Source organism: Cherax quadricarinatus, chromosome 39, assembly GCF_038502225.1.
Source record: "Cherax quadricarinatus isolate ZL_2023a chromosome 39, ASM3850222v1, whole genome shotgun sequence".
Taxonomy (NCBI): domain Eukaryota; kingdom Metazoa; phylum Arthropoda; class Malacostraca; order Decapoda; family Parastacidae; genus Cherax; species Cherax quadricarinatus.
Window position 1 is genome coordinate 27,470,841 of NC_091330.1, and position 14,634 is coordinate 27,485,474.

Below are 14,634 nucleotides of genomic sequence, written 5' to 3' on the forward strand. Positions count from 1 at the left end.
TATAACAGAAAAAGCAGACTCGGTGCACACAAGTCTTTTACTGTTAAATCTCAGAATTCGGGAGAACTTAAACACACAAAAAAATTTTTGAACATCATTAAGCTTTCATAGTACACACACAATGGAAATACTCTTTAGACTATATTAATTCATTGAATATTGTGTAAAACTGGCCAAATTACCAGCTTCTTTTCACTTAATAGGGTAGCTTCGATAATTGAATGGGTGGTTTCTTGTTCTTAGTTGATTGGACAAGCATACTTGTGAAATAGCTAAAAATTTGGTCAGTTGGGCAGTGAAATTGGCTTAAAATAGGACTCAAATTGGGCAAAACTGCTGATGCATAAATTGTATCCAGACTGTCAATGTTGTGCTTATGTAATTCCGTAAGCTTTCCATCAGATGTCATAATTTTAGTGTCTTTACCTTCAGAAAAGATTGTCTAACATTTCAGAAGAAATATTATTTATTTTTTAAAAATCCTGACACTGCCACCACTCTTACTTTTGGGGGTCACGTCAGCAAAAGGGCTAAAGGAGTTGAGCTGCAGCTCCTGTCTCTTGAGGGTTTTGAAGTCCTGTACAGCTACTGTGGGGGAAGCCATGGTTATAGGATACAGGAGATACCACTTGCAGTGTCTGAAACACATCTAGTCATTTTAGCTATTTAGTTATTGATACAGACAAAAAAAAATAAAAAGGGTTGAAGGCTTCTTGCTGATGACATACATGACTTCCTGGGGAAAAATATTACCCCACTTCCTGGTAGAATTTGAGAGGAAACACTGTAAGGAAAACAGCTGTTAAGAAATACAGAAGAAAATCAAGATAATTACCAGGTGTGTACACAGTACAGTGAACCCTTGAGTAATGCGTTTAATCCATTCTAGAGCCAATTTAGCCAATCTAGCCTTTAGCCGAATTAGTTTTCCCCATAAGAAATAACGGAAATCCAATTAATCTGTTTCAGACAGCCAAAAGTATTAACAAAAAATATTTTTTTTTAACCCTTTGAGGGTTTCGGACATACTAGTATGGCTTACGACCCAGGGTTTTTGACGTACTAGTACGCCTAAATTCTAGCGCCCTCAAATCTAGTGGGAGAAAGCTGGTAGGCCTTCATATGAAAGAATGGGTCTATGTGGTCAGTGTGCACAGTCTAAAAAAAATCCTGCAGGACACAGTGAATAATGAGAAAAAAAAAACTTTGACCGTTTTTTTTGGAATAAAACAGCGACTTTGCACTGTATTTTCGTATGGTATTTATTGTTGTATTCTAGTTTTCTTGGTCGCATTTTATAGAATGGAAGACATATTACAGAAATTGAGATGATTTTGACTGGTTTTACAATGAAAGGTACCTTGAAATTGAGCTCAAAGTAGCAGAAATGTTCGATTTTTTCCAAATTTCAAAAGTAAACAAATCGTGCCAGGCGTCCAATACACGTCAACTGGTGAGTCTAATATTCTTTCACAAGTGCGCCAATAATATTTATACCATTTTTTACACTAATGCAGTAGTCTGCATAACAGTAAATCTTATATTTTTTGTGAGAATAAAAATTCAAAGTGGAAAGCAAAAGAATATAAGAGAGGCCTTGAGACGTGACTAGTGACCAGAGAAAATGTCATTTTAGTGCCAGGAATGTCTTTCTTGTTTATTCTGGACCCTATTCGGAAATTGGCATCTTTTGAAATTTGTGTGAAATTGGCAAAATTGCTAAATTCTGACCACTGTACTGGATAGTTGAATTTCATAAATGGGTGGTTTCTTGCACCCATTCGATAGAAAAAATGGAGTTCTAGCAAAATATTCATGTTTTTTGTCGACTAGTACAGTGGAATTGGCCAAAAATGGGGCTCAAAGTGGGCAAAATCGCCGATGCATAAACATCGCCGAGACCGCTAACTTCGCGAGAGCATAATTCCGTAAGTTTTCCATCAAATTTCCAACTTTTGGTGTCCTTATGATCGGGAAAAGATTCTCTATCTTTTCAAAGGAGAATTTTTTTTTTTTTTTTTTTTTAATTTGGCCGACCCTGAGAACGAGTTTTGGAGAGGGCCTGTCGACCCTCAAAGGGTTGAAGATTAAATATAAATATACATACAGAAAACAATGACAAATAAATATAAAGCACTAATAAAATGGATAAATGAACATTTAACATCACACTTACCTTTATTGACTTGACTTGTTGGTGTATAGTAGACACGTAGGAGGCAAGAGGAAGGCAAGTTTATTATTTTTCAATATGATGCTAATATCATCTCTATCACAATTCATTTAATATGACATTATAAACAATGTTAATAACATAGAATCATGATATATACTCTAGAATGAATAAAATATGTCATAATGTATGAGAGGAGTAAATGGTGTAAGTGTTGTTGGGTTTATTAGGGCCACTGAGAGAAGCCATACATAGTGGTGGTGGTGGGGGAGGCACCAGCAGAACCCACCACCACTATCACACTTAAACAATGTATGTAATTTATAAATAAGAAATATTTACATTTTAATTTATAAATATGTAAGTTTATTCTGGTATACACAAATACAGTTACATACATAGATTATCATACATAGCAGCATATGTGTAAAGTACCTAGGATAACCCAAAAAAGTCAGAGTAAGGGTACTACTGCCCCTGCTAATGAAGGTAAGCGCATTCTTGTGGTTGGTGACTCTCAGGTAAGATATATTGACCGTGCTTTTTGTAATAGGAATAAGAAGATGAGAGATAGAGTGTGCTTCCCTGGAGCTGGTGTTGGGGACATTGTCAACAGGCTGGATAATATCATGTCAGGTAATGGGAACAAGCCCATTATCTGTCTCAGTGCTGGTGGAAATGATATTGGGAAGGGTAGGAGAGAAGAGCTGCTAGATAAGTACAGGTCAGCTATAGATTTCATTAAGTCTAAGGGAGGGATCCCAATCATATGTAGCATCTTGCCTAGAAGGGGAGTAGGAAATGAATGGTTGTCTAGGGCAATTGGTGTAAATTGCTGGCTAGACAGATACTGCAAGGAACTTGCAATCCCATTCATTGACAACTGGAACAACTTTTATGGCAAACATGATATGTATGCAAGGGATGGGGTACATCTCTCTGGGGCAGGGGTGGTAGCACTTGCAGACTCGATTGAGAAGGCCATTGGTGAAATGCCTATGATTTTAAACTGATGGAAGATAGAGGTATGGGTGTGTGTGGGAAACAAGCAGGTTGCAACACTAGGGTTGGAAACAGTAAATGTATAAAAGGCATTCAGCATGAAGTTATAAATAAAGACAATAGAACAGGTCAGCAAACAAAGGGGGACAGCAGAGGGCAGCAAGGGACTAGCTCCCTTAAGGTTTACTATACTAATAGCAGGAGTGTTAGAAATAAGATAGATGAGCTAAGATTAATTGCAAGTGCAGGAAACATAGATATTATTGCTATAACAGAGACCTGGCTCAATCTGAAAGATAGAGAGATGCCCTCTGAATGTCACATACAAGGCTATAAATTATTCCACACTGACAGGGTCAACAGGAAAGGTGGTGGAGTAGCGATGTATGTCAGAGACAATTTAAATTGTTATGTTAGACAAGATATTAAATTAGAAGCGTCAGCCACTGAATCTGTTTGGTTACAGCTTCTCGAGGGCCGAGAAAAACTAATTTTGGGTGTGATTTACAGGGCCCCAAATCTTGATAGGGAGTGCAGTAAACTTCTATGGGACGAAATTCGTAAGGCATCTACATACGAAAATGTTGTGCTAATGGGAGATTTCAACTATAGACAGATTGACTGGAGCAATTTGACAGGAAATTTAGAGTCGGGTGACTTTCTTGATACGATCCAGGATTGTTTTTTAAAACAGTTTGTGACAGAGCCAACTAGGGGAAATAACCTCCTTGACTTGGTTCTTGCCAGTAGGGAAACACTAATTAATAATCTTGAGGTTAATGATGAACTTGGGGAGAGTGATCACAAATCACTCAGTTTTAATATATCATGGAATTCCCCTAATAATGGCAATCAAGTCTCCGTCCCTGACTTTCGCTTGGCTGATTTCATAGGACTGAAAAATTACTTAGGTGGGCTGAACTGGAATGACCTGACTAAGGGTCAGGTAGGTGGTGATGGTTGCCGATATGATGCTTTCCAGGGCATAGTTCTAGCTGCTCAGTCAAATTATGTTCCAAATAGGGAAATCAGATCAAACAAAAATGATCCTAAATGGATGAACAATAGATTAAAATATCTGATTGGTCAAAAGAGAGGCATATATAGGCAAATCAAAAGAGGAGAGGGGCAATTAAGAAATCGATATATTCAGTTAAAGAGAGAAATAAAAAAGGGAATTAGAAAAGCAAAAAGAGATTATGAGGTTAAAGTTGCAAGAGAATCGAAGACTAACCCAAAAGGATTCTTTCAGGTATACAGAAGTAAGATCAGGGACAAGATAGGCCCACTCAAAAGTTCCTCGGGTCAGCTCACTGACAGTGATAAGGAAATGTGTAGAATTTTTAACACATACTTCCTCTCAGTTTTTACACAGGAGGATACCAGCGATATTCCAGTAATGATAAATTATGTAGAACAGGACGATAATAAACTGTGCACTATTAGGGTCACAAGGGACATGGTCCTTAGGCAAATAGATAAATTAAAACCTAACAGATCCCCAGGCCCTGATGAACTGTATGCAAGGGTTCTAAAGGAATGTAAAGAGGAGCTTAGCACACCTTTGGCTAATCTTTTCAACATATCACTACAAACTGGCATGGTGCCAGATAAGTGGAAAATGGCAAATGTGATACCTATTTTCAAAACAGGTGACAGGTCCTTAGCTTCGAACTATAGACCAATAAGCCTAACCTCCATAGTGGGAAAATTTATGGAATCAATAATTGCCGAGGCAGTTCGTAGCCACCTTGAAAAGCATAAATTAATCAACGAATCTCAGCATGGTTTTACAAAGGGGCATTCCTGCCTTACGAATTTATTAACTTTTTTCACTAAGGTATTTGAGGAGGTAGATCATGGTAATGAATATGATATTGTGTATATGGACTTCAGTAAGGCTTTTGACAGGGTCCCACATCAGAGACTATTGAGGAAAATTAAAGCACATGGAATAGGAGGAGAAATTTTTTCCTGGATAGAGGCATGGTTGACAAATAGGCAGCAGAGAGTTTGCATAAATGGGGAGAAATCAGAGTGGGGTAGCGTCACGAGCGGTGTTCCACAGGGGTCAGTGTTGGGCCCCCTGCTGTTCACAATCTACATAAACGACATAGATGAGGGCATAAAGAGCGACATCGGCAAGTTTGCCGATGACACCAAAATAGGCCGTCGAATTCATTCTGACGAGGACATTCGAGCACTCCAGGAAGATTTGAATAGACTGATGCAGTGGTCGGAGAAGTGGCAGATGCAGTTTAATATAGACAAATGCAAAGTTCTAAATGTTGGACAGGACAATAACCAATCCACATATAAACTAAATAATGTAGATCTTAATATTACGGATTGCGAAAAAGATTTAGGAGTTCTGGTTAGCAGTAATCTGAAACCAAGACAACAGTGCATAAGTGTTCGCAATAAAGCTAATAGAATCCTTGGCTTCATATCAAGAAGCATAAATAATAGGAGTCCTCAGGTTGTTCTTCAACTCTGTACATCCTTGGTTAGGCCTCATTTAGATTATGCTGCACAGTTTTGGTCACCGTATTACAGAATGGATATAAATTCTCTGGAAAATGTACAAAGGAGGATGACAAAGATGATCCCATGTATCAGAAACCTTCCCTATGAGGATAGACTGAGGGCCCTGAAACTGCACTCTCTAGAAAGACGTAGAATTAGGGGGGATATGATTGAGGTGTATAAGTGGAAGACAGGAATAAATAAAGGGGATGTAAATAGTGTGCTGAAAATATCTAGCCTAGACAGGACTCGCAGCAATGGTTTTAAGTTGGAAAAATTCAGATTCAGGAAGGATATAGGAAAGTACTGGTTTGGTAATAGAGTTGTGGATGAGTGGAACAAACTCCCAAGTACCGTTATAGAGGCCAGAACGTTGTGTAGCTTTAAGAATAGGTTGGATAAATACATGAGTGGATGTGGGTGGGTGTGAGTTAGACCTGATAGCTTGTGCTAACAGGTCGGTTGCCGTGTTCCTCCCTTAAGTCAATGTGACCTGACCTGTCTAGGTTGGGTGCATTGGCTTAAGCCGGTAGGAGACTTGGACCTGCCTCGCATGGGCCAGTAGGCCTTCTGCAGTGTTCCCTCGTTCTTATGTTCTTATGTATTTCCATTGGGGTCCTTTTATATTTACACTTATATTTACTTTTATGCTTACACTTTTATATTTACACTTACCTTGGAGGAGATGTTAGCTTAATTAGTTAATTTGATTGAAGAGATGCTGGCAGAGGTTTAGGGTGGTGGAAGATACGTAGCAGGGTGGCATATGTTCAGCGGCTCGATACACATTCAACAACATTGGAGAGTTACTTTTGTGTCATTTTTCTATCGCTTTCTCACTTAACTTACTGGCTACACTGTTACTTCTACACTTTATTGCTGGCTGGCACTATGGCCTTTATAGATACCTGCTGCTGTAGTATCGTACATATCGTAGAATCACTGAATCACTGCAGAAGGCACATTCTCCCCTCTCTCTTCCTCCTCCATTTTGGTACTTTGCTATGAGTTTTTTCTTTAATTTTATTGTGTTTCTTTCCTTCTTTATTAGCCGACTGGCGCTAGAAGCTTTCTTTGGGCCCATGGTGGCTTATTTAGCAGTTACAAGCACTAAAAACAATGGAATAATACAAAATATATCGCATGTATGCGTGGAATTATCCTCACTGGCTTTGTAAACAATGGCACACTGGCTGTACAAGGAGTATGGAGTGGCCGGGCCCACTCAGGCCGCGCGGACACTTTCGGGACAAAAGCCCTTAGCCGAGTTATTTGGTGTTAACCAAGCCAATATTTTATGCACGTAGCCGATTTTAGCGCTAGCCGATGACGCCTTTACCCGAGGGTCCACTGTACATCCCTGTTGTACATGTACATACTGTATATTCACTTGCATGTACTGGGTAGTGTCTACTGAATGTAAGCAGTAGTTTGCAAGGTTCACCTCTTAGTTTTATTTTTTTGGGATAAAAGACAGTTTCTAGTTACAGGTTGGCCATCACTAATCCGGCATCATTGGAACCTGCAATATGCCGGATTAGTGAGTTTGCTGGATTACAGAGTGGTTAGGTTAGAATACACTTAATTAACCTATCAGTAGAGACTCTTTCTGTTACATCTTCCTTATCATCATCACTGCTTTCTCTTCCACTGGCTTGCTGCTGTGGATTTACAACCCTCTGCACTATTTCTGAGTCAGTATAATGATGAAATTTGAGTCAGTATAATGATGAAATTTAAAATTATGCTAGCCAAAAATTAGTGCCAGATTACTGATGAAACTGGATAACTGATTGCCGGATTAGTGATGGCTGACCTGTATTTCATTTATTTCAATTTCTGATGACAGTATCTTATCATTGGTGATTTCTGAGGCCCTCTCTATCTAATGTCTTCAAAATTTTATTACATATTTTATACTTTGTGTGGCCTATTACATAACATTTCTTCACATTAAATTTCATCATTCATCTCTTGCTCAATCTGTCCAAGTCTTCCTGTAAGGATACACTGTAAGGATACATATGCTTGGATGATGACCAACAAACTCACTTTCAACATAGACAAAACATTCTTCATGCTGTTTAGCAACAGAGCCTCAAATATCCAACTTAACATACTGTTAAATGGTTCCCCTATATCAAGACATGCGGAGGGCAAATTTCTAGGTCTTCTCCTTAACTGTAATCTTAAATTTCAGTCCCATACCCATCACATAGCCAAGAAAATTTCCAAATCAGTAGGAATCCTTTCCAAGATATGATATTATGTACCACAAATGACTCTCCTTACCTTGTACCATTCTCTAATATATTCTTACCTCACCTATGGTTTTTGTCCTTGGGGCTCAACCACAGCCAAAAACCTTAGACCCTTAATAATCCAACAAAAAGCTGCTGTGTGGGTGATAACCAGCTCCTGTGCTAGACAACACACCCCACCACTTTTCAAAAGACTCAACTTGCTAAATATACAAGACATACACTCTTATTATTGTGCCTACTACATATACAGAACATTAAACTCCACTGTAAACCCTCCCCTAAAACTACTCCTTGACAGTTACAACAGAAGGCACAGTCACAATACAAGGCATAAGGCACTTTTCAACATCCCTCGAGTCACTCTCACTATGCAAGAACACTATGCACATAAAAGACCCGAAGATCTAGAACTCGCTACCAGAACAGGTCAAGGATCCCCTGACAGCTTATAAATTTAGGACTTTGCTAAAAAACCATCTTATCTCACAATATTAATCATATCAACCAAACATCTACTAACTAGTTTTATTATGTGACCTCTAGACTATTAATTCTGCCAATCCATAAAATCATCTTTTTATTATTTTTTTTTTATTAGCACACTGGCCAATTCCCACCTGGAGTTTACCTGGAGTGGGAATTGGCCAGTGTGCTAATAAAAAAAAATAATAAAAAGATGATTTTATGGATTGGCAGAATTAAGAGTCTAGAGGTCACATAATAAAACTAGTGGCCTGAAAAAGAAAAACTTTCACCATCATTCACTCCATCACTGTCTTTCCAGAAGGGTGCTTTACACTACAGTTTTTTAAACTGCAGCATTAACACCCGTCCTTCAGAGTGCAGGCACTGTACTTCCCATCTCCAGGACTCAAGTCCGGCCTGTCGGTTTCCCTGAATCCCTTCATAAATGTTACTTTGCTCACACTCCAACAGCACGTCAAGTATTAAAAACCATTTGTCTCCATTCACTCCTATCAAACACGCTCACACATGCCCGCTGGAAATCCAAGCCACTCACACAAAACCTCCTTTACCCCCTCCCTCCAACCTTTCCTAGGCCGACCCCTACCCCGCCTTCCTTCCACTACAGACTGATACACTCTTGAAGTTATTCTGTTTCGCTCCATTTTCTCCACATGTCCGAACCACCTCAACAACCCTTCATCTTATTTCTCAATATTAACCAAATCTGCCAAAACATCTGCTAATTAGTCTTATCATATGACCTCCTGGCTTTTAATTCTGCCATTCCATAAAATATTACCACCTGCATTATTACTTTCAAGGTAGATTTTGTGTGCAATTTCAAGCTTATTTTACCAAACTCTACTCACTTGTACTAAGTTTAAATAAGATTGAATTAAGTTTAAATAAGACTGTAAAACAGCTAACCACTATTACTTGTCTAGTTTTAAGTATAGTTACTATGTACTATTATCTTATCTAGTTTTAATTAATTACTATGTATTAGGATTAGTTTGCCCAAAATGCCTGGGCATGATAGTGGCTATCTTTGTACTTAGCAAATCAAATTTGTAATTACACATTGTAACCTTTACAAAGAAATAAACTTTACTTTATCTTGCCATGGGTCTTTGCATTATCTGCAAACACATTCCTATAGTCCTTTATTTCTGGTAAATCATTTAATTAGATTAGAAACATTATTGGAGCAAGCATCTATTTTATGGCTTCCTGCTAGTGACATTACTCCTGTTTATTTTTATTTGGATTATTTACATGGAGAATTAATAACCCAGGATAACCCAGGAAAGACAATCATTATGACCTATTACCATTGGGATCTATTTTTATCTTACATAAATGTTCACATGTCCTTTCAAATTAGAAATTGTTCATCCACTATGTTTGAATTTTTATACCTCAGCCATTGTGCAGTTTCCAGTTTTCTTGAAACATCAGTAAATGCAGTCCACTCATCCATATTGTTATTGAACATTTACTCAGACTGTTCTGGTATACTGTATAAGGTCATGTATATATGGCTGAGTGTGCATGTGCAAGTGTGTATATGTATGTACGTACTTGTTGATGTCAATCCTTCTTCACCTTTCTTTGTTTCTCCCCTTAATGGCTCTACAGTCAAGAAGCTTCAGTCGGGAAAGAAATACTACTTCCGTGTATTTTCCAAGACTCTCAGCAGTTATGCTCCATCAAGCGAGGTTATGTTCACTGCTCCTGTACATAACAAAGAAAAAGTAAGTGTATTCTAGTCATGTAGATGCATGTATGTTTGTGTGTGTATGTACAGTATATACTGTAAACCCTTTCATTAATGGACTAATAGTAGCAGGAGAGTGTACAATATTGCTGATTATCTGAAATTTCTGAATTACAAAATTAATTTTTCATGATTATCTGGTTGTCTTCTGAAAATACATAGTGGACTTGATCCACTTACGCAAAGGGCAACCAAACACTAGGAATAGGTATTGTAACCTGTAGTACTAGAGTACAGTACTGTATTGTAAAGTAATTTTATGGTATTGTACATAATTTACATTAATATTTATGGTGGAGCAATGAGATGTAAACTGTAGTGATTGATAGTGGTGATTCTGAATAGCTTTTATTCTGAGTCGAAGGAGCTGCAAAGCTTTACTAGCTTCTCCACCAAGCTTAAGAACACAGTCTGTAAATTTATCCTTGAGTCTATGGATATCATACACTGTTTCTTAATCCTTTCAGTGTATCTTATGTAGATCTACATTACTGATGCCAGCATCACTTAAGTAGATCTACTCACAAATTCTAGCAGCCTCAAAAATGGCACAAGAGGACTGTTAGGGCTACATGTGAAAGAACAGGTCTGCATAGTATACAAAAAAATGGGCTTGCCACAGTGCATTATGGGAACTCCATCTTTAGTACAACTTATTCACCATGCCATGCAGATGCAGAGCCACTCACTCATTGGCAAATTGAAAGGGTTTTATTCCCCAGTGACAGCTGCAACAATGAGCATTATGAAACCAAAAATGAGTTCTATGATTTCAAGTGCTTAGGTTTCCCTGAATCCATTTATAAATGTTATCTTGCTTGTACTCCAGTAGCACATTGTCAGAACTTCCTTTACTGCATCCCTCCAACCTTTCTTGGGATGCCATCTACCCCCTCCTTCTCTTCACCAAAGATTTATACACTCTTATAATATTGTTGAAAACATTATTACTAGGTATAGTATTTAATTTTTTTAAAGGGCTGACCATGTACATGGTTGGGCACTTCTTTCATAAAAATAGATATACAGGAAGGCCCCGCTTTACGGCGTTTCACTTTACAGCGTTCCGCTAATACGGACATTTCAAATTATGACCAAAACTCGCTATACGGCTCCCCCCACCTGACTTTCTAATACGGTCACCGTGCCCCACCCTGTTTGTTTACATTCTCCGTGAGCTCAGTAAGCACTAAGTCTCTCCATTTTGTCTGGAAACTCCAAAATTTCAAATGTTTTTAAAAGTTATTTCATATTTTATATATACTCTGATAATTATACTTATGTATACCTGTACCTAAATAAACTTACATACTGTGCTGGCATGCAGGTACACATTAAAATTGGTAAGTGTCTTATGTCTCCAGACGTCATATTAGTAATGATAATAATAATCATCGAGTCATTTAAATGTCGTATATTACGTTAATATACACATTTTCATTAATCCATCCATGATATTTTTTTCAAAATTATATAATAAACACGATGCATAACATATAAATAAGATAAATACACCCCACAGTAGAATAAATAAACATAAATGTGAGATGTGGTAGCAGACGACTTGCACAAGTGACGCCATATTAGAAATGATAATAATAACAATACTCACCGAGTCTCATTAAATGTCGTATATTACGGTAATATACACATTTTCATTAATCCATCCATGATATTTTTTTCAAAATTATATAATAAACACGATGCATAACATATAAATAAGATAAATACACCCCACAGTAGAATAAATAAACATAAATGTGAGATGTGGTAGCAGACGACTTGCACAAGTGACGCCATATTAGAAATGATAATAACAATACTCACCGAGTCTCATTAAATGTCGTATATTACGTTAATATACACATTTTCATTAATCCATCCATGATATTTTTTTTTAAATTATATAATAAACACGATACATAACATAAAAAGATGATAAATACACCCCACAATAGAATAAATAAACATAAATATAAGATGTGGGAGCCACATAACTTGTACAAGTGACGGCAAGAATAACATTTTCTCTAATCTAACATAAGAGAAAATGTGTTACTGGGGGTAACTGTAGAAAATTATTCCTTTCGTATGTATGTAAGTAAGTTTATTCAGGTATACACAAATACAGTTACATAGATTATCATACATAACAACATACGTGTAGAGAACCTAGGATAACCCAAAAAAGTCAGTGTGACTTATTTCCATTGCCTTCACTCAGAGCTTCATTTCTTCTCAAAATGATGTTACATGAGAATGGGAGTGTTCTTCTTTATTAATTCTACCGTATCAATGTAGAGACAACCTGTACACAATGTAACTTGTACACAAACCAGATGTGTACACTTCGTTTGTTTACAAAACTTACCTTCGCCTGGTTTGTTTACATAACTCTGCGCCTGCCCCCTCTCATGTACTCATTCTTTCTCTCTCTCATTTATTCGTTTTATCTCATTTACTTACTCCTGACCCTACATTAAGACTACAAATATTTTAAGGTAAGTAATGAGTGAACTGTATATACATTTTATCGCTCTGGGATGCTTAAATATCATAGAATAGTATGTGTGGGTGGGGTGGCCTGGTAAGGTAGCCTGGCTATTACCATATGTACCACACTTGATTTCTTACAATAAATACTACTTGTCTCACCCTAGATTAAGACTATAAATATTTTAAGGTAAGTAATGAGTGCACTATGTGTGTATTGTACTTTTTTATTGTTTTTTGATGCCTGGTTCTATTGCTAACTTAATATATGTTAGTGTAACCTTGTTATCTAGTGTTTGTATGCATTTATAAGTGGAAAAAAAGGGTGTTCCACTTTACGGCGATTTCCGCTTTACGGCGGTAGCCTGGAACCTAACCTGCCGTATAAGTGGGGCCCTCCTGTACAGTGGACCCCCGGTTAACGATATTTTTTCACTCCAGAAGTATGTTCAGGTGCCAGTACTGACCGAATTTGTTCCCATAAGGAATATTGTGAAGTAGATTAGTCCATTTCAGACCCCCAAACATACACGTACAAACGCACTTACATAAATACACTTACATAATTGGCCGCATTCGGAGGTAATCGTTATGCGGGGGTCCATTGTATGTTGATTTACTTCTGGGCAATAGGTGGCAATACCTAACTGACTTAAACATTTTTTTGATCATGTGATGTTAGAGCACTGTGCAGGATTTATTTCTGGGTATTAGGTGGTAATACCCACCAGACCACATTTCTCTTCATCCATGAGATGTCAGGGTGCAGGATGTTCAAAACATTTCTTGGTGGTCTATTCAGAATTACAAATACAAATTTTTATTTCTTTGCAAATGTTACATTTGTGATTTACATTTTGTAAAATGTTATTAAGCACAAAGAAAGCCAGTAACATGCCTGAACATTTCAGGCAGACTAATTCTAATGCTTGCAACTTGCTCAGACATAAAGCTACATTGCTTGGCCTATGGAATTCTCCAAGGCCAATGGTATTGACAATTGGACACACACACATTTCTGAATAAATTACTTAGACTATACAACAAACATTGTCCTATAAAAACGAAACAGATCATGAATAAACGGCTCGGGTGCCCATGGCTAACTAGCAGCACACTGAAATCCATTGATAAGAAACAATATGAAAAGCAATATAGACAGGGCTTAATACACAAAGATGTTCTTAAATACTATTCATCAGTTCTCACAAAACTAATAAAAAAAGTCAAACAATTGTACTACTCCAGCAGATTCACTGAAACAAGAGGAGATATAAAAAAAGACCTGGAAAACACACATTCAGATTCTGGGAACCCACAAACTGAAAAAAACAAGAATATTGGCATAACTAAACCAAACAAAACACCACTGCATCCCATTGATACAGTTAACAAGATAAACGACTTCTTCTCAACCATAGGATCTAATCTCCCCAGTAAAATCCCAGGTGCCAGCACCCGTGTAAGTGATTACTTAGATGAGAATTTCCCAAACTCCTTCTATCTTGCACCTACTGAGCCCACTGAAGTCACCATGATTATTAAGTCACTTAAAAATAATTTAGGGAATCTGTCTCACATCCTACCATTATTGTACAAGCGAGAAGCCCATGTCCTTTCACATGCTATTTCATTACTTTTTAACAAGTCACTAGAAACTAGCACTTTCCCAACACTACTCTAGACAGCAAGGGTTACACCAATACATAAAGGTGGTGACCCCATAGATGTAAACAACTATAGGCCAATATCAAACTTACCATTGCTATCCAAAATCTTCGAGGAGCTCATGCACAAGAGATTATATTCATTTATAACAGCACAAAACATACTCAATTCCTACCAGTTTGGCTTCAGAAAAAATAAAAGCACTAATGATGCAATTGTAAAAATGCTAGATCTGCTTTACAGCACTGGAAAATAAGGAATAT

The 14,634-nt window shown here is 37.4% G+C and overlaps 1 protein-coding gene across 5 annotated transcripts in view; it reads left to right on the forward strand.

The window, feature by feature from the left end:
* The window catches only part of LOC128696401 (protein turtle-like), a 1,392,149-nt gene that overhangs the window by 1,222,783 nt on the left and 154,732 nt on the right, over window positions 1-14,634 (forward strand). For all 5 annotated transcript variants that reach the window (XM_070092535.1, XM_070092536.1, XM_070092538.1 and 2 more), the window contains one exon: window positions 10,072-10,187. In XM_070092535.1, coding sequence (XP_069948636.1) covers window positions 10,072-10,187 — 116 coding nt within the window. The remainder of the gene's footprint in view (window positions 1-10,071; window positions 10,188-14,634) is intronic.